Below are 27354 nucleotides of genomic sequence, written 5' to 3'. Positions count from 1 at the left end.
GTGAGATCACGACCGGAGCCGAAGTCAGATGCTTAACCAACTGAGCCACCCAGGTGCCCTTCAACTGTGACTTCTTGACACTGACCCATTATGGTTCTTTTCTAAGACAGGACTCCACACTAAAGAAAAGCTGATGGGAGCAGAATAAAAATTAGTTAGGACAGAGGAAACAGAGACAAAGAAAAGAGAACATCTAGACCAAAGTGGTGGAGGGGAACAGAGCCAGGAAACCCCTAAAAGAAGACTGCTGTATATTTTAACACAACTTGAAAGAACCATGCTTCCTTATAAATGTTTGAGAGAACTAATTTCCCATAAAAATGAGAAACTTTTGGGACGCCTGGGTGGCTCAGTCGGTTAAGCGTCTGACTTCGGCTCAGGTCATGATCTCGTGGTTGGTGGATTTGAGCCCCATGTCAGGCTCTGTGCTGACAGCTCAGAGCCTGGAGCCTGATTTGGATTCTGTGTCTCCCTCTCTCTCTGCCCCTCCCCTGCTGTAGCTCTGTCTCTCTCAAAATAAATAAACATTAAAAAATTTTTTTTTAAACTTTCTAGTAAAATCCCAAAGCTATTATTTTAAAAAAGAGAAAATGGAGAATAACACTTCTACATACAAGGAAAGCATGCTCATGAAACAGATAAAGTCTGTAATCTACCATTTCAAAATTAACTAAAAGACATTAAGGAAATGACACAAAACATTAAGGAACAAATAACTTACAAATTTTAAAAATGTTTATTTTGAGGGAGAGGGGCAGAGCAGAGCCTGACGCAGGCCTCGATCTCACGAACCACAAGACCATGACGTGAGCCAAACCACGAGTTGGACACCTGACTGAGCCAGCCAAGAGCCCCACAATTTTTAAAACTTCTAAGTGAGGTGACAGAACTCAAGAAAGAACTAGAAATAGGGGGGAAAAAAAAGAGTCACCTTAGAAATGAAAACTAAACCAGAAGGAATATAAGAGTGAATAACACACACACATAATGCCTTCAGAGGAACAGAAAGTGAATGAAGGAAATTTTTTAAACTCAAAAAGAAATGAAGAAAGAGGTAAAAAGATTCAAGAGAAGATGACAAATATTAAAGACAGGCAAAGAAGATCCAACATACACACAGTAAGAGCCCTTGTGAAAGAAACCAAAACAAGGAAACCCGTTAGGTCGTAAAAACTACAATTCAAGTCTAAAGTATGACAGATGCTCATCAGCAGGCAATGCTGTCCCCACAGTCCCTTCTGGATCTAGCAGAGAATAAGCCTCGACAACAAAACTAGTAAAGACACTGGCCTGAGGCCTAATGGTAAGTATCAAGTGTGCGCATACTTGAGAACTAAGACAAAATGAGAATTAAAAGGGAGCGAGCACATGACTGTGCACTGAGAGTGTCGCTGCAGCCCTGCCATAAACAAACTGGGGTGGAGAACATTTGCAAACAAAATGCTTTTAACCGTTTTCCGTTTTTATACTGGGGGCTAGTCTAGTAGCATTGGCATTGTCATCCTGAGACTCTTCTATACGTGATCTAGAAAAAACAAGGGAGAAGTTTAGTGACATTGGAGTTCTATCATCTCCCACGTCTTTCAGAATCAGGATTCTCAGTGTGGAAGAAAGATATGTCATAGAGGAGAAGATGAGTAAAAATCCTCACGTCTTGAATCTGAATTGGAAATATTAAGTTGAACTCATGAAATATTTTATCTATCCATAGAAAGGGCCTAGAAACAATGACCACCCCAATAGCAATGAGCACTCTGCTCTTAGCGACTTGCATTACCATCTTCTGCTTAAAGGAACCAGAGCTTCTTGGAGAATAGGGGGGTTACGGGTTGGAGTAGGTAATGAACCAAAGAGCGTAGAATATCTGGTCCTAACAGAAAGCAGGACGGCAACCCAAGTCGACATAGGTCATGTTAAAGGACACAGGAGCCAACCTGAAGAAGCTCACACTGGCCAAAGGGAGGATAATTTGAGTTTCGATGAGGTTACAAAATGCAGCAGGTAGATACCGTTCAATATGCACAAATCAAGAACAGAATGATCACAAATAATATTTAAAAATTAATTGGTCACCTTCAGAGACTAATTAATAGGAAACCATTATCTTGAAAAAAGCACTTAGACTGCTGATCCTATCTGACCGGTGTCACTTGGTGACCAGGTGGCAGAAGAGAGTAGCATCTCTTTGTAGTACTATTGCATCTAATAAATCCGGTGGATGCAGAAAGCGCTTTTCTTTTGGAGTCAAAACATTGCTAAGCTGTGTGATCTTGGACAAGCTCTCTGAGATGAGCTTCCTCCCAGTCTCGAAAGGAAGTGGTGCTTAGTGGATTCTGGTGCCCAATATTTTGTCACCACAGATTCCCCTTGTCACTGGCTTTCATACAGTCAGGTACTTTGTAGGACTGGACTGGCCTCGTCTGCCCCACGCGTACATTTGCTAAATGGGCTTTGAGTGAATCAATCATTCAGCAACTTCTTTTCTGGAGAATCGGCTCTCAGTAAGCCGGCCTGCCCCACGAGTGAGGGTGTTCCCTAAGAGAGTCAGAAGACCCGGCTGAAGAAACATACAAGTGAAGGCCAAGTGAAGGTTGAAAATCGAGCTGCTTCTTTCTGGAAGGCAAAGATGTCACCCCAGTTCCAGAGCAGAAAGTGTTCACCAAGCCATCATAACCTTCACGTATGCGTTCCAGGGAGCCAGCCATTGAAAAAGGGGTTGTGTCAGCGAGGGAAAATGAGGTATAGTGTTATCTGACAAAACGCAAGAACTCTGACTTCTGTAATCAATAGTAATAAAGTGAGTCTTGTATAAACAAAACCTCTCACTGCATAGGGTTTGTTATGTACTTTTTGCAGCAGTAAGAAAAGAGCTGTGCACCTTTTTTTTTTTTTTTTGTACTCAAACCTTAAAAGAAAATTGTGTTTAAGAAGTAAGGTTGATCAAAATTTTATTTACAGCTCTCCAGGAATCTTTCAGAGAAGTTCAAATTAATATGCTCTGGGAGTCACTCAGAAAAGTAAGTACCATTTAAGCTGAGAAGAGAGAAGAAATAAAGCAACAAGGATTGTATAAGCAAGGAATAAGGAAATAAACTGAATACTTTATTACCATTTAAACTCCTGTGAAATTATGGTCATATTCATTGAAAGCATTTTATATTGATAAGCTGTTTAGAGTCACAAGCAAGAAAAATGATGTTAGCAGATGTTTTTCAAAGTTGAAGAACAAAGAATACTATTCTTCGACATTTCTTTTCTAACAAAGACAAGCCATTTGGGTCCCAGTGATCCCAGAGATGAGGAACAAAAAACAGCCGTCAATATATTAAGCAGAGGTAATACTGAGACTATCTCCATGCTCCGTTGGCCCATTTTCTACTCAGAGAAAGAAGGCAGTAGTAGAAGGGCTAGAGATACGCTGACGAGAAGAGACTAGAGGGGTCTCTACCAGATGGTACGTTCGGTAAGCACAGGGAGGAGTTCTACTTCATTCTAGTGTCTAGAACAGGGTCTGGTAAGCAAATACCTGATATGTACTGAAAAGCAAATCCTGATCCTATATACCTGGTAGGAATTCAACAGATTCAAGACGTGTGAGAAGAACAGAAGATGTACCAGTGAGAAGGAAGGCAGGGGAAGGGAACGCGTTAGGGCAGGAAAGGGGAGAGGAAGGGAGCCTTCTGCAAATGGGAACGGACTGGATGGCTAGGACAGCAAAGGCTCTTCCCAGGCTTGCTAAATTCGCAACGACAGACTGAACTCAGCCTCCAACAACTATCACTCAGACTATGGACACTACTTTCACACATGGCCACACTTCCCTCAGCTCATTATTCCCCTTCTCCCAGATCTACATCCAGTGGGACAGGAAAGTAAATCCCAGGTCTTAACCGCTCCCCACCCTACTGTGGCCTACTGCTGTGGTCTGGATTCCTGACTCTCTTCAAACCCTTCAGCCCGATTGTGTAGTTGGACCTTGGGTTTCGATTTTGCAGCATCACGCTCGGTCTACCCCCTTGTAGACTGCCCTTGATTTTTCAAGCTGCAGGAAATCCCACTCACCCCCAGAGAAGTTAAGTAACTCACTGAGGCTTGTCCAGCTAACGAACAAACAAATGACATTCATTCTACTGCACCAGGTGCCCTCCTAAACCCCACAAGTGCCAGCATCCCTCACATCTTTTTCAACCTTTACCACCTTCCTCCCCCTCCCTAGATAAGCACTCTCCCGACTTTATGGTATCCACCTTTTTTGTTATACTTTTAGCACCTAAACACCCTAAGTATTATGGTTTACTATTGCCAATTTTTTTTCAAAAAATTTTTTTAATGTTTATTTTTGAGAGACAGAAAGAGCACGAGCAGGGGAGGAGCAGGAAAGAGCGGAAGACACAGAATCCAAAGCAGGCTCCAGGCTCTGAGCTGTTAGCACAGAGCCCAATGCAGGGCTCAAACACAAGGACCACGAGAACATGACCTGAGCCGAAGTCGGATGCTTAACCAACTGAGCCACTCAGGCGCCCCTAGTATTGCCAACTTTTAAACTATGTATTAATAGAATCATACAATACGTATTCTTTAGAGTCAATGATTCTTTGGCTCAACAGCATGTTAGCAAGATACATCCATGGAGCCAAGGTGGATCACTTTCATTACTGCACATATTTCACTCTATGAATATTCAAAATTTTATTCGGCCAATCTACTGCTAACGGACACTTGAGTTTCCAGTTTGGAAACTGCTATGCACAAGGGTACCATAAACATTCTTGCACACATCTTCCGGTGCCCGTAGCCGCACATTTCTTTTGGAATACCACTGCTGAGGCGTAGGGTACAAATGCCCACCTATTCGCTAAAGCGTACAACGTGAACCTTCTATCAGTTGTCTTACAAGAATTTCCACTGCTCCACATCTCAACAGTCAGCTCATAATTTCAGCACTTCTGGTTTATGCATAATGGTATCTCACTGTGGCTATAATTTGCATTTCCTGATAATGAGGTTGCCTATCTCTTCACCTGATTATTGGCCATCTAGATACTATCCTTTGTGAAGAGATTCTTCCCTGAGCCATTTTTTCTTAATAGTTTATAAAAGTTCTTTATATATTCTAAATAAAAGCCTTTGGCCAGTTTTGGTTATTGCAAATATCATCTCCCTCTGTGTCGTTTGTCTTTTTTTCTCTTTAATACTGTTTTTTTTTTTAATTAACAAAAGTTTCTAATTTTAATGCTCCTCAACATTTTAAACGTTTAAACTCTTCCTTCGTAATTAGTATTACGTTTAAGGAATCGACACCTGCCTCAAAGTCATAAATATCTTCTTACATTATCTTCTAGCAATATTATTGCTTTGTCTTTCACATTAACATAGATAATCCACCTTAAATTTTGTAATCACACCTTGCAGTTAGAAACCGTGCTCAAGAAAAGGTGGAGTACTTGAATACAGGGATGAGACAGAAAGGCGTCGTGTGCACGGAGAGTTTGGGTGGCTATGAGCACAGAGGAAGACCACGGTCTTCAACATGAGAGGGAAGGAGCTTCAGAGAAACAGGACCCAAAAAGGAAATTTCCACCTATCCATTACTGTCAAATGGCTCCCTTGACAGTTTCTAAAGGCGAATATGAACACATTATATCTACAGTTAAGAGACACCAAAAAAGCCAAAAATTTCTACTTTTTTTTTTTTGAACAATTTACGATACAGGTTTTTGACAGGAAGTTGCAATTACTTTCTTCAATCCACTAAAAAAGGCTTCAGAAATACATGGAAATTTATGTTGGGAAAGTAAAATGAGGAAAAACAACATCTTCTCCAAAAGGTTACAGTGAAAGGTATGGGAGATCATTTACATGAAAGCCCTTTCCAAATTACAAATGTGTGTCGGGGCTATTTATGTTCTCTAACATAACATGGTAACATCTCTATAGGCTTCTGCTGTCATGTTGCTCCTTTTGCATTGTTAACAGCAGTGCAGAAGGTTAATAACCTAAAATCTGATAAATGCTTACAATTTAAAAATAGTATTGAATTCATAAGCTTTAAAAGAAAATAAGGCACTAAAAATAACTTTAAGCGCATTCGCCCCATATATATGACAGCGTAGTTTAGTATTTTGCTAGTATTTTGTGTGTATTTCTGAAGAATGTAGCTGTTGGCTGTGGGGGGATGTGATTTGCTTCTTTGTGAAGCCATTGTTACATTGTATCTCTACCAGCTCCCACGGAAAAGATACCAGAACCTCCAGGCTGCAAGGGGTTTGAGCGATGTTACCATCCTGGATGGGTCACTGCCAACCCTCTAACACCATACATGTTCCAGACCAGACCACGGATGCTCTAGATTACAGGGCTGAATGGTTTCTCAGGGAGGTGACTGCAGGTAAGGAACGACCTGCCTAAAAGTTCACGAGGCTCCTTTTGACCACAAGTGGTAGGTAACACCTGCACCCCTTCTCCATGTACCACCATCAAGGTGGCCCCTTCTACCTTCGCATTGCCTTTTTATCATATCCTTCCCTCTCCAGTTTCTCCATACTGTTCATTAATTTCATACTGACATGTTGGCCAGGAATTATAGCTAAGAACACATAGTGGGGGGGGGGGGGGATTCCCCCCCTCTGTTCTTCTTATCCTCTCTTCTCACTCCTAAATACCTGAGTGCCCCTGACCAGACAAAAGCTATCTTTAATGAAGCCTGAAAGTTTTCTAACAGGTAAAATTCAGACTGGTCGTGTTGAAATAAATCATGAATACCCACTAACTGGCAGAGAGGTGTGAGTTTCTCCTCCGTGTATGTGAGGTTGTTATGGCAGGACAGCAGAACTGGGATGCGAGCCGGTCGGTGACGCTGCCAGGACATGGCCCCATCGTGAAGGAGTAAGTACGGCCAAGGATTTGTGTTCTAGAGTTTACACTATGGATACGCCATGTCCTGGGGACACAAAGGAGAACATACATTTGAAAATCTAAGCCCCAGGGGCGCCTGGGTGGCTCAGTTGGTTGGGCGTCCAACTTCGGCTCAGGTCATGATCTTGCAGATGGTGGGCTCGAGCCTCGCGTCGGGCTCTGTGCTGACAGTTCAGAGCCTGGAGCCTGCTTCAGATTCTGTGTCTCCCTCTCTCTCTGCCCCCTCCCCTGCTTGAGCTCTATCTCTCTCAAAAATAAACATTAAAAAAAAAGAAAAGAAAAAAAAAAAAGAAAATCTAAGCCCCGACAAGCATAAAATCATACTATCCAAGGACAGGATAACAAGGGCAGAGAGAAAGGGGTAGACTGAGCTGAAAAGAGCTGGATTTCCCAGGATGGAAGGATCGAGGCTGGTAGGCTCCTCGTGGAGAGAGAGGAGGTAACTCCTCTTCCCCAATTTTCCAGGATGGGGTAAACCTCAAGATCCTTGAACTTGATCCAAAGAATGGGAGTGATCCCGGCTGCTAATGACTGATATTTGACTTCCCACAGATCCTGGTGAATGGGAACGATTCCAGATCTAATCTATTTTGGATAAATATGATGTTTCCTGCACTTAAGTCTCATGACACGAATTCCTTTTTTTTTTTTTTTTTTTTACATTTATTCATTTTTGAGAGACAGAGAGAGACAGAGCATGAACAGGGGAGGGGCAGAGAGAGAGGGAGACACAGAATCTGAAGCAGGCTCCAGGCTCCGAGCTGTCAGCACAGAGCCCGACGTGGGGCTCCAACTCATGAACTGCGAGATCACGACCTGAGCCAAAGTTGGACGCTTAACCGACTGAGCCACCCAGGTGTCCCAACGAATTCCTATCATTTATAAATGTTTGGAGTGCACCCACCCTCTGTGCCTTTTAAGAAGCCCTCATCCATACCTGTGCCTTTTGCCCTGCCCCAGGTGACTGGACAGTCAGGTTCTCTTGCCTGCTACAATATGAATTCAAGAGACAGAGAGAAGTGGCCAGGAATTGTGAGCACACAGCCAAGAGGCCATGGAGAGTCAGGGCTGGTGTGCGTGAGAATGAGTTCATGTTATGTGCGAGGGAAGCCCGAGTGAGTGGAGGAGGCTGGCCAGGAGAGAGAAGACAACAGGAGAGAGAAATAGGGGCAGAGATGACAGGAACTTGATGCCTCTGGAAGGCGGAGGAACCCCAGCGCCTCACTTTCTAATCCTAGCGCTGGTCGGTTCCTGTGAGGTCTATACCTCATCCATGCTCCTGACGCACTGTGAATCCACTCGTTCATGTTTTTTATATGGAACTACCTCTTACTGAAGCTGACTTGAATGGATATCTGTGTCTTGTACCCGCGACACTGTCATTTTATGACTTAATCCAAGTAGGCTGCAGAGCTACGCCTGTATACACTGCAGCCCGAGACTTTTCGTCTGAAGTAACCAGTCTGATTCTCTTGAACTGCCCGTGGCTCTGACTTTAGAACGTGATATAATTATTTGCTTAGAACAGCCTAGCCTTGGGGCACTTGGGTGGCTCAGTCAGCTGAGACTCTGACTCTTGATTTTGGCTCAGGTCATGATCTCACGGTTTGTGAGATCGAGCCCTGTGTCGGGCTCTGTGCTACATACAGCCTGCTTGGGATTCTCTGTCTCCCTCTGTCTCTGTCTCTCTCTCTCTCCCAAAAGTAAATAAGCAAACACTAAAAAGAGGAAGAGGAAGAACATTTTAGCCTTAAGGAAAAACAAACTAGGACCTGACAACCAAAAGCCAAGTCCTGTGGAATCGGTGATGACGGCAGTGGCCATGATCTAGGCCTCTTCAGATTCCCAGATTGTCCTATGAAACTATTAGGTGGAAAATGAGCACAACCTAATTTCCATGCAGAGCCAACAATGCACTCCATACTCCCGCACACACTGATTTTTCTGAGTTGTCAAAGAACTGAACTGGGGCAGAGTCACATGACGGGCTTGTGTGCTGCCAACTTCTACACCATGGCCTCTGAGCGGGCTCGCTCTGAAGGCTTGGCACGACAACACTCAGAAACTTACCCCAACAAGAAAGCGAATTTTCTCCCGAAATGCGTATTTTACCGCGTTTATTCTGTTGCAGCGCTTTTTCTATTCTTGTAACTAGGAGAGCTGAGTTTTGCCTGGGAAGCTGGGGAAAGGTAGTCACCAAAGCCACACTGGATGCCCTTTGTGGAGCCCACGTCTATTCTCACAAGTGTAGAAAGAGGCCAAAAATTTGTCTTCAGCTGACACCAGAGAAGAACTTTGGCGAAAGTTGGTCTCAAAATGCCAAATCTCCTCCGGGCCCGACCCGTGCAGTGTTCAGTAGGGGCCCAGCCCCCTCCACCCCTCCACCCCTCCACCCCTCCTTACCACGGGGGTTTTTTTGGTTGAAAGTTTGGCCCACAGTTTCACAAAGTAGTTTCTGTCTGTAGCATCCAGGAAATCACACAAACTGGTGGCAGTGAGCTTGCTAGAAGCCTCTTCAGATTTCAGCTGGGGTGTCTCCACATCTGGGAGAGAAAGAAGCAAAGTTTAAAAATCAAAGGCATGAAGTAAGATAAGGGAACTTTCTGAAGGAAGAGAAATGCCTTATCTCTGGATGGGTCTAAAACACAGCAAAACTGAATATTGAAAGTCTGTGCATTTCAACCTGAAAAGTGAGATAATTACAGAAATGTCTTAGAAAACAAGGTAATAGTTATCACTGAATATAATAAAGTCAGGCCACAGCACCTAGTAGACGTGCCCGGGAGTATACTTAGTACTCATCAATGCAGGCATATAAAGGGCATTGAAGTAAACCTTGGCTCATACAATACCTTCCAGATATGTAACTGAGAAGTCACACTGATAATTACTTTCCATTCAACAAAATTCTTCTAAAAGGCTAGAAGAAAATAAAGCATGCAATGCTGAAAAGAAACTTAAAAAAAAGAATGCAATGGATACTGATGGGGTCACCACTTAACAGAATTTACTCATAAATAATGCTGAAAGTTTCCTTTACAACATTAGAATGTCCAGCGACCTAGAATATAAAGCTAAAATTTTATTACCATTCATCTATAGAGAGCCCTAGTGTAAGTGCCTTTGGATATATACAAACATTAAAACTTTCAGGAATATTGCCTTAAAAATGCTAATATAGGGGCACCTGGGTGGCCCAGTTGGTGAAGCGTCTCGACTCTTGGTTTCGGCTCAGGTCATGACCCCACAGTTCCTGAGATTGAGCCTCGTGTTGGGCTCTGTGCTGACAGCTCAGAGCCTGCTTGGGATTCTCTCTCTCCCTTCCTCTTTGCCCCTCCCCCACTCATGCTAGTTCGGGTCTGCTCTCTTTCAAAATAGATAAACTTAAAAAAAAAAAAAAAGAAAAAGCATTAATTTTTTTTTAAATCCTAAAATAAATGATTTCCACACGTCCACCGTCTGCTCTGAGCAGACGTGGGAAGTTCTCCTCACCCAAAGACAACAAAACACTAGATGATGTGTAACAAGAGACTTGTTTTGTACACATAGCGAAGCTGAGAAGCCAAGAAAGAAAAATTTCCTCGTGCTGGAAGTAAAAGTCCCAAGTCAGAAGAGTGGGAATCAATGCCAAGAAGTCGGAGTGCTTCGGGGACTGAGGGAGGCCAGTCCGTGTTCTTGATGCAGAAGACCTGGGCTCTTTGATAAGGGGGGGAGCTGGAAAGGGGGCATCTGGAAGTTTCGGCCCACAGACCCAGGGACTGTACTCGGACAGAGTCTCACCTGGACCAGTGTCACCTGGACCGAGGGTGGAAACACCTGGGGGAAACCAGGCCTCTGATCCTGTGTTGCATGCTGGTATGGAATCTGAACTCGAACTCCTACCAAATTGTGTGGCTATCGTGTGCAAATAAAATAAGGAAAAAGCTGTTGCAGATGAGTGCAAGTAATCACGTAGGGGACGCTCAAGGTCCACACTCCAGCACCTGCCTAGAGTGAGAGAGACTCAGGAGGTGCAATGAATGAGCAAGTCTACACCAGAAGGATTTGTCTTCTTTGTTAAATCTTCATGATGGAAAAGCGATTCGATCCATATTTGTCGAGCATGTGCCAGACAGTGCTCTGGAGGCTGGGGATATAACAGTAGACAGAAGGTCCTGACCTGTGGGAATTACATTCTAATATTGGACACAAATAACACATTCAGATAACGTCAGGTGGTAAGAAGTGCAACGAAGCAATGGGAAGCCAGATAAGGGGACAGAGTGAGAGATGGCACGATGGTCACAGAAGTCCTCTCTAGAGGAGCGACATCTGGACAGCGATCTAAAGTCACAGGAAAAGCATTCAAGTAGCTGAGGCAAAACCATCTCACATAGAAAGAGGTGCTTTGTATAAGGACCCAGAAGCGTGTTTAACATAATTGAATAACAGTAAAAAAAAAAAAAATCGACATGGCTGAAGCAAGAGGGAGAAAGTGGGGTGGAGAGGTTGGATCCTGTGTTCATTTAAAAGAAAGAGAGCCAGAGCCAGAGAGAGAGAGAGAAAGAGAGAGCGAGTGAGTGAGCTTGTTCCCTGATGGGACCCTAAGAACAGAGAGCATTGTGGAAAAGACCAGATGAATTTGAGAAAAGTTAAGACAAAAATGAAATAGAAGCTATATTCATTGAGATAATTTCCACAAAATTACCATACGTATGTACGTATGTGTGTGTGTATGTGTGTGCGAGAGTGTGTACACACACATACACACAACATACACACAGGCACTTGCTCAAAATACAGTATTAGTGTCAGGGTTCCTTTTTCTACCTTTCTGAGACGGAAGCAATCTGTATTATGGTGTGCGAACAAGTTAAGTTCAATCCGATGATACAATGTAGCTACAATTCCAACAATATAATGGCTTTATGGTTTCTCAATAATCAAACATTTGGGGTAACGATAATGTGTTTACATTACTATTAAACTACTTTGTAATGCCACCACTTTAATGACTTGGAACTCCCATAATGAAGAGTTCCATACAGTTCTTAAAGGAGTTTCTAATGTCTTAAGAGATCCTGCTTCTCAATTTAATATCTGTGTATATTACCAACGTCCTAACACCTTGCAACAACTCTTCTTAACATAATCTTCCTCAAAGTATCTAAATTAAAGACAACCTTGAGGCAACATTAAATCTATATATACAGTCCATAAAAACAACCAAGTTCTTCAGTATAAAGGTTAATTTTAACACCTACAATGAAGCACAACTGAATTCAATGATGCATGACAGATTTTAAAGTTATTTTATGGATTAGTATCATTATTAAATGCAGGAAAATATAAATGAATTACCCGGAACAACCAGAAGTACATCTCAAATTAATTCTAAGTGGCTTAGACCTTGTATTTAGACTTCTATCCCTTTGCAGTCAAGTGAATTAAAATAATTTGCATAAATTTTAAAAGAAGCATAGAATCCAACCTGAATAACAAATGCGATGTGAGCCATGTACCTCAGAATAAAGCATTTTGAGTATATATTTAGTATCATATCATCACATAGACTAAACAAGGGCTTTTACTGCATAAAAGAGAAAATTAAAAATGTTGATGATCTGACATTACTGGCACAGAGCCATGTCAAGAGTAATAAAATTAGAATGTGGGGATCAGACAGTGAATATTTTGAGAAACAAAAATCCCTATTTTAATGGCCAATTTTTCTACATTCATAAGATTACTTATAGAGCAAAACAACTAAGTCCTTTTCCTGTTCAAAAATATGAGACTAAACACTTTAAATTATAAAGGTTTTAACATTTTTTTTAAATTTTTTTTAACGTTTTATTTTATTTTTGAGACAGAGACAGAGCATGAACGGGGGAGGGGCAGAGAGAGAGAGGGAGACACAGAATCCGAAGCAGGCTCCAGGCTCTGAGCCATCAGCCCAGAGCCCGAAGCGGGGCTCGAACTCACGGACCGCGAGATCGTGACCTGAGCTGAAGTCGGCCGCTTAACCGACTGAGCCACCCAGGCGCCCCAAGGTTTTAACATTTAAACGAGACCTTGGGGAAAAAATGAATCAACACTAGAATTTGTCTCCTTTTGGAAACAATTAGAAATGCATGTCTTGGAGGGGCGCCTGGGTAGCTCAGTTGGCTGAGCATCTGACTTTGGCTCAGGTCATGATCTCGTGGTTTGTGGGTTCAAGCCCCGTGTTGGGCTCTGTGCTGACAGCTCAGAGCCTGGAGCCTGCTTCAGATTCTTTGTCTCCCTCTCTCTCTGCTCCTCCCCTGCTCATACTCTGTCTCTCCCTCTCTCTCAAAAATAAACATAAAAAAAATTAAAAAAAAAAAAAAAAGAAATGTATGTCTTGGAAATAGGCTTTTTCTTTCTAAAAAAATTGTTTTTAATGTTTATTTATTTTTGAGACAGAGACAGAGCATGAACAGGGGAGGGGCAGAGAGAGAGGGAGACACAGAATCTGAAACAGGCTCCAGGCTCTGAGCTGACAGCACAGAGCCTGACGCGGGGCTCGAACTCACGAACCGTGAGATCATGACCTGAGCCGAAGTCGGATGCTTAACCGACTGAGCCACCCAGGTGCCCTGATAGGCTTTAGTTTTCAAACAAAAGTTCTCAGCCAGATTTCAGTATCATTCATCTTTTCCCCCCACTCAAATGGGTTTTAAAAAAATGTTTATTTAGTAACAGTGAGGGTATTTTTTAACAAGAATAATATACTCCTACCATGATTAAATACATACACATACATAAAATATAAATACTTGTAAAATCACTGTAACAGAGTCTCAATACTTAAATATGTAACCATAAAAAAGGCCAAAACCAAATTAAAGCAAAATAACCTGTGATACAGTATTTATTTATTTTTAATGAGACAGTTACATAATTTGTAGTGGAAAATTAAAGAAAATCTCAGTTCATTAGGAAGTATTATCACAAAAGTAAATGTTCTGAAAAAAGCTATTTTTCTAGGACAGAATTAAATCTTGAAAGTCTTGTCTATCTGTGCTTCCAAGAAAGGAATAAAAGCAACCAAAAGAAAGTCATTTCACACGGTGCCCATAATAATTTTCCATAGCAAAATAAGGTTTTATAGTAGGAAGCTACCACCCCAGTCTAAGGAAGTAGAGTAATAATGTTCATGTAAAATGAATACACTTATTAAGATATTCTAACAGTCAAGTGCTCTTTTCTTCAGTTTCCAATCAAAGGAATAATCAGTGACTTAAACAGGGAACGGCTTCTGTATCAGGACAAAGCAAAGTAGGTGAATGTGTATTCTCACCCAGAGAGAACGAGGAAAAAAATAAAATGTTTCCTTACATTGAACTTCACACTTTCAAACCTCCTCAGTACAGCTGAACTAATGGACATAGTACTTGCATCCTGTATTTAGAATGTCCTGATTAGAACATAAAACTGGGGTGCCTGGCTGGCTCAGTGGGAAGAGCATGGAACTCTTGATCTCAAGGTTTTGAGCTCCACGTTGGGTGTAGAGCTTACTTAAAGGTAAGTAAATAAAGTTAAAATAAAACATAGGACAATAGTACCCTGAATTTCAGGGTTGGTTTTTTTTAGTTTTCTTAATGTTTACTTATTTTTGACAGAGAGCGAGAGACAGACAGAGCATGAGTGGGGGAGGGGGAGGGAGAGGGAGACACAGAATCCGAAACAGGCTCCAGGCTCCGAGCTGTCAGCACAGAGCCTGACGCGGGGCTTGAACCCACGGACAGCAAGATCATGACCTGAGCTGAAGTCAGGTGCTCAACCGACTGAGCCACCCAGGTGCCCCAGGGTTTTTTTTTTGTTTTTGTTTTTATTGGATGAGTTTATTGTGGTAAGTTTCAAGAGTGGAAACATGATACATAAGATCTGCATGTGTATAGCGTTTGGGCAAGAGGAAGGAGAATCAGGAAATAGGAAAGAAACCTTCAGGGAGCTTGAATACACACGAAAGACTTCTTCTCCTTTAAGTATGATGTTTGATGAGGAGGCTGGTGATGGGACTTCCACCCAACTCCACGCTCCAGCTCCTGTTAAGTGTGAGGTACTTCCTGAAGGCTCATCCTTGAAGAACAACTCTTTCAAAGATGTTACTTCATTGGTCAATTCCTCTAGGAAAGACTTTTTGGGGGGGGGGGTTTCTTCACTTTACTTTTCTTTGTCCATGGAAACTGAAGGTCTTTGGATGGAGTAGCCTGTAGAAGTCAGTCTTTGTCTCAACCCACTACAAAAGGCAAATAAAACGCCTACAGTCTGGTAGTCCATTTCTGAGTCAAATAACGTGACAGCATTTACTGTCTAACCAGACTGAAACATAGAATATAAATGGCTTTGATTTTACCAATAAGGAAATAACAATAGTAAAGATAATAGATAACATTTATTAGCAGTGGGTGTTGTATGGAAGCTAATTTGACAATAAAGTTTTTTTTTTTAAAGTTCATATCTGATACGAAAAAAAACCATTTATTGAGCATGTACGATGGGCCAGGAGCTATGAAAAGTGTTTCATGTGTGTATCACAAGTAAATTTCATAATAAGCTCAGAGCTGGTGTTTCCCTAAACTCACTTCTCCAAGCTGCGTGTTAACGCCCATGAATCTCTTGATCTCAGTTACATTTTGCTTCTTCCCAATATTATTCTAATTCTGTTTAAGCTCCTTAATTCGATCAGGGTTGTTTAAAGTTGTTTTTTTTTTTTAAAGGATTTTCAGAGAAGACCATCCTTTTTGCCAAATATGTCTGCCTACTTTGACCAGTGTTGTTAAATCCAATTCATGATAAAATGCTATTTAAAATGTTCTTCCTGCTTCCATGTTAACACTGACACTCATACTAAGGCTGTGCTCTTACTATGTGCCAGACGTTGGTTTTCAATATATGAACTCATTCAATCCCCACAATAATCTTGAGGTAGGTAGTGTTACTGTCCCTACGTGAGAACTTTGTAACTTGCCCAAGGTCACAACGCTAGATTGTATTAGTGCTGGAATTTCCAACGATTGACTGCTAGTGTCAATTTATGAATTCCTAAGGTTACAAACTTAAAAAAAAAAAAAAGGCCTCCAGCTTTTGCTTATCTTTCCTGCACTCTCAAAACCAGATTTGGTGGTCTGACATCATTGATCTATCATCAACACAAAGAAATGGTTAGGCTTTTCTCCTCTTTTCTGAATGTCTGGTCAATAAAGAAAAGTGATTTCCAGAATTATGTCTTTCACATTGAACTAAGCTATTAATTAAATTCATTTATGAACACATTGTGCTAGGTAGTATATAAATAGTGCAATTATCTAAAGTGGAAATTCGGGGCATCTTTTATATTAACAAGATGATTTCAGGGAGCAAAAAGTCATTTTTTCAGGGAGCAAAAGGAAAGGGAGTCAACTAAGTACTTAGTGCAGAAAACACTATTGATCGAGATTTTTTTGGAGGTTTTTTTTTTTTTTAAACTTTACCTAAGAATTTATTTTTTTGCACGTGAAGTTTGGATACATTTTCTCTGGGGCCTACTACTGACAAAGACCAAAACTGCCAATACACTGGATCCTTGCTATTGTCCCAGAGAGAATTCCGCAGAAATCATGTCAACCCATCCCACTTCACGGGGAAGCATCTGGTCAACAGCCTCCAGGAACAGCAGCGGAGCAGAGCTCCAGAGACCTCAGGGTTTTCAAAGTGCAGGTTGCAGCCTGAATATAGAATCTATTTAGTAGGTTACGTATGACCAGCAGTTTGAAAAGTGAAGACTGAGGAGAACAGAAAATATCAGGGTGTATCAGTGTAGTGAGGATGTTTTATACTTCTGTCTCCTACGTGCGTCTGCGTGTAGGTCATGATATTGTAAAATCTATTCCCGGTTATGGATTTTGGATCTGAAAGTTTGAAAGCCACTGTTCTAATGAGTACTAACTGTGTGTGATTTCCTAGTAGTAAGCCCCGTATTCAATAAGAGAGACTGCTGGGTTCTTCAGAGCCAGCCAGAAGAGCCAGTTGTAGTAAATGGATCATATCAAAAAGGGAACCTTAGATTTTATCCAGTGCAACTAATCAACCAACATACGGAGGCTTCCTGTACAATTCCCAGCACAGAGCCTGTAAGTTCTAGAGAAAGCCTGTTTGTTCCTTTGCGCATGACTTCTAACTTCTAGAAAGTTCTTCATTACGCCAGATTGAAATAGAACATAAGGTTGCTCTTTCACACTACAGATTTTCATATGTGTGAATTTAATTCTATATAACCTTTTCCAAATAAACACAGGTTCATAGACAATTTAGAAAATAGTAAACAGCATAAAGGAGAAAATAAAGATGACCACTAATCCAACAACAACAACAACAACAATCCAAGAGCTAACAACTGGAACCATACTGGCTATTCCTCCTTAACCTGCTTTCTCCGTAATCTTGGAACAAATATTGAACTCTTCTCTATATTCTTCTACAACATGATTATGATGGCAAATAGCATCCTCGCATAAGGCTATTCCAGAACTTTTCCCCATAACTTATTTTTACAAATCTCAAATGACTAGACTATTTCCAGATTTTAGTATAAAGACTATTTCCAGATCTCATTATAAAGACATTAATGATGCTTCTACATCAATTTCTTCCCCATAGTAGGTCTTAGATTAGAATTACGAAGTTAAAGACAGTCACAATTTAAAGGCTCTGAGGGGCGCCGGGGTGGCTCAATTGGTTGTGTCCCGACTTTGGCTCAGGTCATGATCTCATAGTTTGCAAGTTTGGGCCCCGCATCAGGCTCTGTGCTGACAGCTCAGAGCCTGCAGCCTGCTTCAGATTCTGTGTCTCCCTCTCTCTACCCATCCCCCATTCACACGCTGTCTCTCTCTCTCTCAAAAATAAACATTAAAAAAAATTAAAGGCTCTGACAGATATTGTAAAACGGCCCCCCTAAAAGCTGCACCCATTTACTTTCTCCGTGATGATATGGAAAGTGTGTTTACCCTGTACTTCACCAAGAACAGGCATTAATTTGCTTTCCATCTTTGCCAGTTTGGTATTCCCCCAAAATTTTGTTTTAACTTCTGGAAGGAGTGGAAGTTATATACTTTTTGACATATATTTTGGCCATTTTTCTTTCCTCTTTTCGGAACTACCCAATCATACCCTTTGCCCAATTCTCTTTTGAGGCTTGAAAATAACTGATTTAGTTCCTTACATATTCGCAGACGGTTCTTATGCCCAATAGAACTATTATCTCTGTTGATCTGAATACTAGGTGCCAGACTTCCCTGAAAAAGCTAAAGATTGTATTAGCTAATAGTGACTAATGCTTGCGAGGCTTTTGTTTTCCCATAGAGATCATTTTGCCGAGGAATATAGCAAATAGATGTGATACGAGCTCTGTAAATGTAGATGGAACATGACAATTCTTAGACAACTAAAAACCAGAGTTTTCCATTACACTGAGAAAGTCAATACACGCAGTAAAAAACGCTCACCATGGAGGAGTTGATGATCTTTTTGACTCCCTTCCTCGGACTACAAACGCAATGCTGCCCAGCTGCACTGAATTGGGGACACTTTTATATACTAACAAAACACAAAACTTAAACCATCATGAACCCCGCGAAGGGAGCTAGAGCTTCCTGTAAGTCAAACAAAGGGAAACTTGGCTTCTCATTTCCCTTTAGAACACTAATAAAAATGCAATCCCAGGGGTGCCTGGGTGGCTCAGTCGGTTGAACGTCCGACTTCGGCTCAGATTATGATCTCACGATTCGTGAGTTGGAGCCCCGTGTCGGGCTCTGTGCTGACAGCTCGGAGCCTGGAGCCTGCTTCGGATTCTGTGTCTCCCTCTCTCTCTGCTCCTCCCCTGCTCACACTCTGTCTCTCTCTCAAAAATAAATAAAGATTAAAAAAAAATAAGAAAAAAAATGCAACCCCAAATGTTTAAGGAGCCTCAGAACCAGTTGCCCAGGGAGGAAACCTAGTATTTTTCTCAAGTTCTCACCTAAGTGAGGTATCGGTGGGTGTCTCTGAAATGCCCCACTCACAGCTCGTTAAAAAAGGGGTAATTATCCTTTTTTCTACCTCCCTTTTACCATCTGTCCTCCTCCTGGGTCCAATCCAAATACTTCCTCAATCTGTCCATTCCTGCCACAGTGCCTTATTTCAGGCCCTTACCACCCTGTTAGGACTATTGCGATAGCTTCCCAGCCGTGCTTCCTACCCTCTGTATTGACTACCTTAAATTTATCTTCTATACCAAGTCTAGACACATGCCTCTAAGATAAAAATTTAACTATTCAATGGTTCCCCCTCGTTAGAAGATCAAGTTTCCAAGCTCGTTAGCATAGCGCAAAATGCCCTTTGGATCTACCAATACCTACCGCTCTCCTGACATCCAGGTCCTTATAAGAAACGCTGTGCCTGCTCTTACCACCATGCTTAAGCACACGCTGTTCCCTCTTCTAAGAAACCATCACTCTGTCCCATCAGTCTAATTTTGCAACCTTGATGACTTAGCTGAAAGAGGACCTCCTCTTGGAAGTGTTTTCTGATCCAATTCTCACATCCCAGGCTGAATCCAGTGTCCTTTCTTGATAACCTTATGACATTCTGGAAAAGTTAATAAATGGATTTGCCTGTCTATTGGACCCTAAGCCTAGCCCAGCATGCTGCGAGGCCTCCTAGTGTCCTGATCACATGGTGTTGTAATCGACCCTCTTAGGTCTCCTTTGACAAAAGAGCTCCTTGAAGTGTCCTTATCATCCCACTATGTCTAGCAACTATCATAGTGTCTGGCACATAGTAGATGCTCAATCAACGTTTTGGATAACTGAACTAAATAAAAGTTATGACATGTTAAAAAAAATTCCTTATTACTGTCATCTTTGACAAACCAGATAAATCAAACGGTAATTATTGGTATAACAGAGGCTTTTCCAAGAGGATTTCTGCATCCTGGATTTTAAAAATATCAATGTCCTCTCCTGGACTTGAAATAATATTTGGCGTGCATACAACAGTGTGGACACGTACCTCGTGTATATGGTAAGAACCATTTCTACAGGCATTTAGTCCTCAAATTTTTGTATTTTCTAAATACAGGATGCCAAACACAGTTTAGGATGCTGCTACACACATAGTAAGCACTCATTAAATATCTTTGCAACTTTTTAGGAGCTAAACCTTGGGTTGGCTGCTTTGGTCGTAATTACCGTCTTCTGGGAATGTAGTCTCCGTATACCTGACAGGGGGCGGGAGTGCCTGATGGTTACATGTATGTGACCCTGTCTCTGGCCAGAGTAGATTAAGAATATTTAATTTAATTCAAGCCAGGCCCATCTGTCTTTCGCTGAATTTTTTTTTAAATTTCAGGATTAAGGAACATGTAAATTAATCCTTTTCTAGTAGTGGGAGCTGCCAGATGTAAAACCAGATGTAAAATTTGAAAGGTATTGGCAGCTATGTTCCCAGCCATGAAACAGAAATGAGAAATGACGAGAGTCCAGTCGGCGACAGAAAATACCGGAGATGACAGGAGTCCGGGTTTTTCGAGAACTTGTCCCCACTCGGAGGCTCTGGTGCACCTCCGTTCTCCCCACGGTCTGCTGGTAGGAGATTTTCCACTCCCTTCCAGTAGCTTCCTGTAAGCTGGCTCAGGCTGGATTCCTGTCCCTTGCTGATGGTATGAGTCCTTAAAGAAAAAGGGATTCCCCTGAATCTTCTCCCCAGGAACCCTTTAAACTGATTCAACCGGGTGGTTTGGCATAATGAAGGCAGGGGCTAATTTACATGAGGTTCCTGTTCAGGGAGAGAAGGAAGGTATTCATTTTGAAATACATTTCAAGCAAAAGTAAGTTTCAGGTAACACAAGCCAAGCAAATCTGAAGCTCTCATCAATCACGGTGTCATATGCGTAAAGAACTTGCCCCGCTGCCCTTTCGAAGACGCTCACAAGTTAACTGTGGGTTTGGAATCTTTGCGGAAGTGACAAAGACCCAGAAACTGCGAAGGCTCCCTTTCTCGGAGCTCCCGGACCCCTCGAATATGCAAGCGGCATGCGAGAATGTTCTCGTCTAGAAGTGAAGTTTCCTAATGAGTAACACAAAACGTAACGGCCACACGACATTGCTTCAGCCAGAGTCGGCACGCATATTGGAGTTCATACGAGTGTAGACACAAGGGCTCCCGGCTGACCCTAACCTTCAGGACCAGCTCTCCAGCTGGCACAGGGACACGACTGGCCGGTGGATCCCACTCTAGGGGCTGCCCTTCCGGACTACAACGGCAAGCCACAGGAAAGGCACAGAAACGCACAGACTAAGAACCCAGTGGCTGGGACGGTGCTGGAGCCCACCCCCACGCTTACTGGGGGCTGCAGAGGGAAGCTGGGGTACAGACTCACAGAGCCCTGGCCATAGGTTTCCTTCCTGTGGCCACACTGGCGACATTAAAGACGGAGTGTCTCCGGCGATGGCTTAAACCTTGCTGCTCTGACTGCCCCGAGCTCGCAGCCTCCCCTTCCGGCTGCCCGGCTCCTCGGCAGACACCTGATTCTGGGCTGCGGCAGAGCTTCCGTCCTTGGGTGCTCCCCCGTGTTTCTCGGTGTGTTTCTCCTTGGCTTGCCGCCTGGAGGCACCATCCCTTTGGACAGAACTCTCTCTGGTCTGACTGGGCCTTCGATGGGCTTGGGTCTCTCTGACAGGCTGCTGGGTGGGGGCCTGCTCTGGGGAGTCCAAAGACGATTCTCTCTTCTGAAATCTTCCCCTCGTATGAACCTCTTCTCTTCTCCCTGGATGCTCCCTGGGAGCAGAATCATCTGGTCTTGACTCTACAGAGGACATTGCACTCCGGAGAGGACCCCTGTGCAGTTGCCTGCCACTGAGGGTGGCTTTATTTCCTTGAGATGATCCTTCAGAATTCTTTTTCAACGATGGCCCTTTTTTGGACCCAGCTACCTTCTGAACCGGGTCATCTGGGGGGAGGCTGGCACGGGCCTCTTCCCTGGAATAATGCACCTTTCCCTGTTTCTCTTCTTGGAACTGGGGATCCGCAGGCAATGGTTCAGCGTGGGGTGGCTCAGGAATTTCTGGCGCGTTGACTTTTCTTCTCTGGGTCCCCTGAGGACTCTGAGGAGGGCTAGGGTTCGGGTGAGGGGGTACCTTTGGGGGAGTCGGCTTACTCTGGGATTCTGGCTGCAAGGCTGTCTGATGGCTTCTAGGAGGTACCTTTTTCGGATGCCCTGGTCCTTTAATTGTCTCTCTTTGGATAGGGAGTTTTTTTTCCCTAGCTCCTGTCTGCTGCACCGGCTCTTGGTTTGGGGGTAAGGCCTGCACATCTGAAATCTTCTTGCTGGAGGAGCGGCCTGCTTTGGGGGCCTGCCTTTCCTTTGCAGGCCTCAAATCACGGTGAGCCCCCGTGTTGTGCGGCAGCTGCTGTTCGGAGAAGGGGGTGGGAATGTGCGGGAGCCTAACCACCCGAGTCCCCTCTTCCTCGGGGGGATCGGGGGCGGGCTGCGGTGCATGCTCCTGGACAGGGGGACTGATAAGAGGGAGTTTCACCTCCCTGACCTTTTCTTCCTGGACTTGCTGAGGACTGTGGTCCTGATGGGGACTCAGACTTTGTGGTGGTTTGGAATGAGGAGGGCTGATGGGAGGAAGTTTACTGGGGTCTCCTTCCTGAGCTAGTGGAGGCCTCGACGAGGGAGTCACGGTTTGGTCTGAGGCTGTTCCGAAAGCTTCCTCCCTGCTGGGTGAGAGGAGTCTGGGTGTGGGCCTCCGACTCTGGAGCGGGGCGAGGACCCGAGGCTGGGGCAGCCTGGTGGGAGCCAGCCGGCTTCTGGGGAGCAAAGTCATTGGGTTGTCCCTGCCCGGGGTCTGTTCCATATCTGTTGAGTCCTGAGGATGTGGCACTTCTGGGTAAGGAGTGCTGACCCGAACAAATTCTGCCTTTGGGGATCCCTCCACCGGAGGTTGCCGAGAATCTTCCAGAGGTGGTCCCGGTATTTTGGCCCCGTTAGGGTGGGAAGGGTCTCTCGGAGGCTCATGATGGGCACCGTCGGGTGGCACATTGGCTGACTCAGTTTCCTCACCCTGGGTTCTCTGGGGGCTGAGGGATGTTGGGTCAGACTCCTGTAGAGCCTCAGATGGCGGAGGGAGAGCGAGGGTCCCCTCGGCCTCCCCTGACTCCTCATCCTGGTCTGGCGGAGCTCTGTGCGCTGCAGGCGGCTCAGGGTGCCGCCCCTGGTCAGGGCGCCCTTGGGAAGGAGTGATGGAAGCCTGCCCTATGTTACCTGCTTTCACCTCAGATGTCCGAGACTCGTTTTCAGGGAGATTTGTAGTTACGATTTGTGAAGAAGGATCCGGTTGTTGAACACCCCCTCCCCTCTGGTCTGGGGATAAGTCTCGGGCCTGCGGGGGAGGCTCGGCACTGACGCGGCTGCTGGGAGAGAGCGCTTGGCGGGCGGCTCCCTCCTGAGTCGGCGGCGCTTGGTCCTGGGAGGGAGCCGCGCTCTGATTTTCGGGGGCCTGTGCACGAATCTGCATTCCAGGGTGATGCTCGGTTAACTGGCCATCCGCCTGCAGCTTTGCCAAGCGCCTTGGGGATGGGACCAGGTGGGCGGGCACCCCAGAGGGGGTCTTCTTGCTAGAGGGAGCTCCTGCTTTAATATAAAAAGAAGTTAGCTAAAGGCATCTGAACACATACTAAGTAACCATGCAGCTTTAGAAAGAACAAAGAATATCTTTTCCTTCTCGGATGCGCATAGGCCCTTGGAAAGAATAAAATGACACATCCAGGAGCACTGTCACCGTGCCTTCCCCTTGGGGATACTAGGTGCCTAGACTCCTCTTACTTAGAACTTGGAAGCACCGTAGTCAACCGAAATCATGAGCTTCAATAAATAAACATAAAGAGGCTCATTCACAGAACCAAACCTTACATCCAGGGCTGAGAGTGGCAAGAACAATCTTTAAGTGAATGGGATTTAAAATTTTCACCACCTTACGTGCCACTGCTGCTTGTGGGGGTAGAAACTAGAGGATGGACATCTGAGCCGGGTGAAGTCCCGCTAGTGTCCTTGTTTAATGGCAGTCCCCTTCAGGAAACTGAGCTCCAGGAAGAATGATGTCAGTTTACCAATACCCAGGAGGCACGGGAAGCTGGACGGGCACTTACTTATGACGGAAGCCCTGCCATATTCTGGTGGCCCCTGTAACATCCTAGCCCGGTCCCAAGGACATGGCTCCGAAAGGCCACTGGTCAGAGGTGGCACACCAGTGTGGAACAGCTTTGAAGAAACTAGTCCCCGCTCACTCTGGGGGGAGACCTGATACTCAGAGGCTGCAAACCAAGTCAGACCTCCAAGGCCACCCAGGGTGGTCCATCCCCAGAAGCGAACCAGGCTCCTGGCCACTTTCCCCTCTCCTCCAAGAAGCAGGATGACAGCTTGGAATACTCTGGGCCCTCACTGAACCTCCTAGTCTGGGCATGTACCCTGTGCCTCCAGTCGAACCACATTGTCTCTGGAGAGGGGCTGGGGAAGAGTGGGGACAAGGAAAAGCTTGCTTCTTGGTGGGGTTTCCGTGGGGCTGCCCTGCTCATCATTCCCGTCTCCCTAGTTTATGACAGTTATAAGTTAAACACAAATTTAGTCAAGAAACAAGGTCAAAAAAATAGAAGAACAGTGAAAATATCTAGAGTCGGCAAAGTCACAGAGATGGAAACAGATTAGAGGTTACCAGGGGCTGGAGACAAGTCATTGCTTAATGGGAATAGACTTTCTGTTCGGGAGGAATGAAAACTTGTGGAAACAGGTAGCAGTGATGGTGGTTATGAAACACTGTGAATGTAGTCGAGGCCATTAAGTCATATACTTAAAATGGCTAAAATGGCTAATTTTATGTGTTTTTGGTTTTTTTACCACAAAAAAGTAATTTAAAAAAACAGAAAGATGTAAGAACAGCAAAATCCAATGCTAAAGGCTCTTTCCATTTGTAAGCCCTCCCGGTTTCCCAGGATCAGACATACAAGGATTTTTCCCCCCATTTTTACAATTTAACAACTCACATCATTTGGCAAATGATACCCTGCTCTTTATTAGAGATAAAGGCACCACTTACAGACTAGTAAATTGCTCAATTTCCCCGTTTGACTCATCATCACCATCGTCATTTTCCTCCATCATTAGTCGGAATTCTGAATAATGATTTGCAAATATAATTTTATTTTATGATCTCTATAGCAAGAACTCAAGGTGGCTTTTTAAAAGCTTTATTGGAAGCACCAAATAAATATTCCAGAAATAGGTTGTATAAAGACAAACGGAGGGGAAAGACATCCCTGATACTGAAATGTGAATAGAGTGAGCTTTTTCTTTTTTATAAAAACTGTATTGTTTGCTCAGGATTTTTTTAGTCTTCATGCTTTAGAAATGAGTATTATCTAAATTACTATAGGGGAAAAAATAAGATAATCTGTACCATGGTTGATAAACATTTTTAATTAATGGTATATCTCAATATCTTGAGGTTTTATAATCACTCTGTAGCTCAAGTTACTATTTTGTACGTGCATCTAATGGAGAAGCAATGTATTATTCCAAATAACTAAAAATATTTTTCAACTGGTATGATACAGGATTCCTGCTTCCTTGAAAAAAATGCCATTGGCCACCAAATTTCTATTTGTACTGAAGTCTAACATAAAGACAGTCTAAGCTAACTGGGAAAAACCTCAGCAAATTCTAAAATATTCCGTAATATTTTACATAGCTGGCTTTGTTTTTTAGAAATGGGAATTCGGGGCACCTGGGTGGCTCAGTCAGCTGAGCGTCCGGCTACTAATTTTGGCTCAGGTCACACTCTCATATTCATGAGAACCAACCCCCTGTCAGGCTTTGCACTGACAGCATCTCCGCCCCCTCTCTGCTCGCTCGCTCACTCTCTCTCTCAAAATAAATAAATCTAAAAAAAAGAAATGGGAGTTCTAAGTGATTTCTCTAATCAAATTAATGATCACTGGCAAAATTTAGAATACAAAACTAAGGCTTCCCATTTCTGGTGCAATTTTCTAATCGCTTGGACTGTCTTTCAAAGAATTCTTTTTATTTTCTTACCTTTGACAGCTCAATTATATATTGAAAAATATTCCACTCTACTAAAATGATCTTTTCTTGTAGGGGTCCCATTTACATCCACGTAAGTAATGTATGTCTTTATGTAAACCTACCTAAACTACAGAACTTAAAATCAGAGTGACCCAGCTCAGAGCGGAAGCAAGATAGAGGGGTGATCCAGGCCTGTGGCGGTGACCCTGCTGGGGCTCTGGTCCTTCTCAGGGAGTCCTGACGTCATTTCCAGGAGGTTATGGTTGGGCCCCGCTCTCCTGTGGGGAACCTGTGAACATCTGGCCCGTCTCCACAGCATGTACTTCAGAGCCCAGAAACTCAAAGAGGCCACTGGCTCTCCTCTTGAACCACTAGAGATCCTTTAACAGGTTACTCCTCATTAGAATCTTTAAATACTCACTTGAATAATGTCCAGACTTCACAAAGTCACTTTATGTGCAAGTTTATCCTTTTTTTTTTTTTTTTGAAAAGTTTATTTTTGAGAGAGTGCGCTAGCAGGGGAGGAGCCAAGAAAGAGAGAGGGACAGGGAGTATGAAGCAGGCTCTGCACTGACATCAGAGAGCCCGATGTGGGGCTCGAACTCATGAACCATGAGAGCATGACCTGAGCCGAAGTCAGGTGCTTAACTGACTGAGCCACCAGGCGCTCTGTGTGCAAATCTATCCTTAAACCATAAAGTGAAAAAGGTAACTTCCTCCACAGATTAACTGTTTAAATAAAATGAGGTGTCTGGCTTCTTGACACATTATTTTCCAAAACACTAAACCTGCCAGGAAAATGGGGGTCTACTGAGGCCAGTAATTGATACATTAATTATAGACCCTCACATCTACTCTTCATTTAAAAAAAATTTTTTTTAATCTTTATTTTTGAGAGAGAGAGAGAGAGCGAGCGAGAGCGAGCAGGGGAGGAACAGAGAGAGAGGAAGACCCAGAATCAGAAGCAGGCTCCAGGCTCTGAGCTGTCAGCACAGAGCCCAACGCGGGCCTCGAACCCACAAACTGAGAGATCATGACCTGAGCCAAAGTCGGACGCTCAACCGACTGAGCCACCCAGGCGCCCCTCTCCCATCTACTCTTTGAAGCTGAGACTCTATTAGTTGATAACCAAGAGACCCAGTTTCCGTTATTAACTGTATCGGAGAGGGATAACGTTTTAACAAGCTCTGTAATTCATACTTCCCATGAAATCGGACAGGCCTAACCTAATTGGTGCAAATAAATGAAGTTTCATTATACCCTCTACAATGGGAGTCTGTTTTCCCATGCACACATGATCTGGTCCACTGATCCGCAAACGGCACCTGTCCCCGAGAACC

The 27354-nt window shown here is 43.6% G+C and overlaps 1 protein-coding gene across 3 annotated transcripts in view; it reads right to left on the bottom strand.

The window, feature by feature from the left end:
* The window catches only part of LRGUK (leucine rich repeats and guanylate kinase domain containing), a 109249-nt gene that overhangs the window by 15635 nt on the left and 66260 nt on the right, over positions 1 to 27354 (bottom strand). Inside the window, exon 16 of one of the 3 annotated variants that reach the window (XM_019452784.2) lies at positions 9319 to 9458. In XM_019452784.2, coding sequence (XP_019308329.2) covers positions 9319 to 9458 — 140 coding nt within the window. Of the gene's footprint in view, positions 1 to 9318; positions 9459 to 14572; positions 15158 to 21370; positions 23570 to 27354 lie in introns of those variants that run through there. The other 2 variants (XM_053897576.1, XM_019452783.2) reach the window with 2 other exon arrangements.

The sequence above is a fragment of the Panthera pardus genome, unplaced genomic scaffold (genome assembly GCF_024362965.1).
Source record: "Panthera pardus isolate Hobbes unplaced genomic scaffold, ASM2436296v1 HiC_scaffold_8, whole genome shotgun sequence".
Lineage (NCBI taxonomy): Eukaryota > Metazoa > Chordata > Mammalia > Carnivora > Felidae > Panthera > Panthera pardus.
The sequence above is the reverse complement of the archived record's forward strand: the minus strand, read 5'-3'. Positions and strand labels throughout refer to the sequence as shown.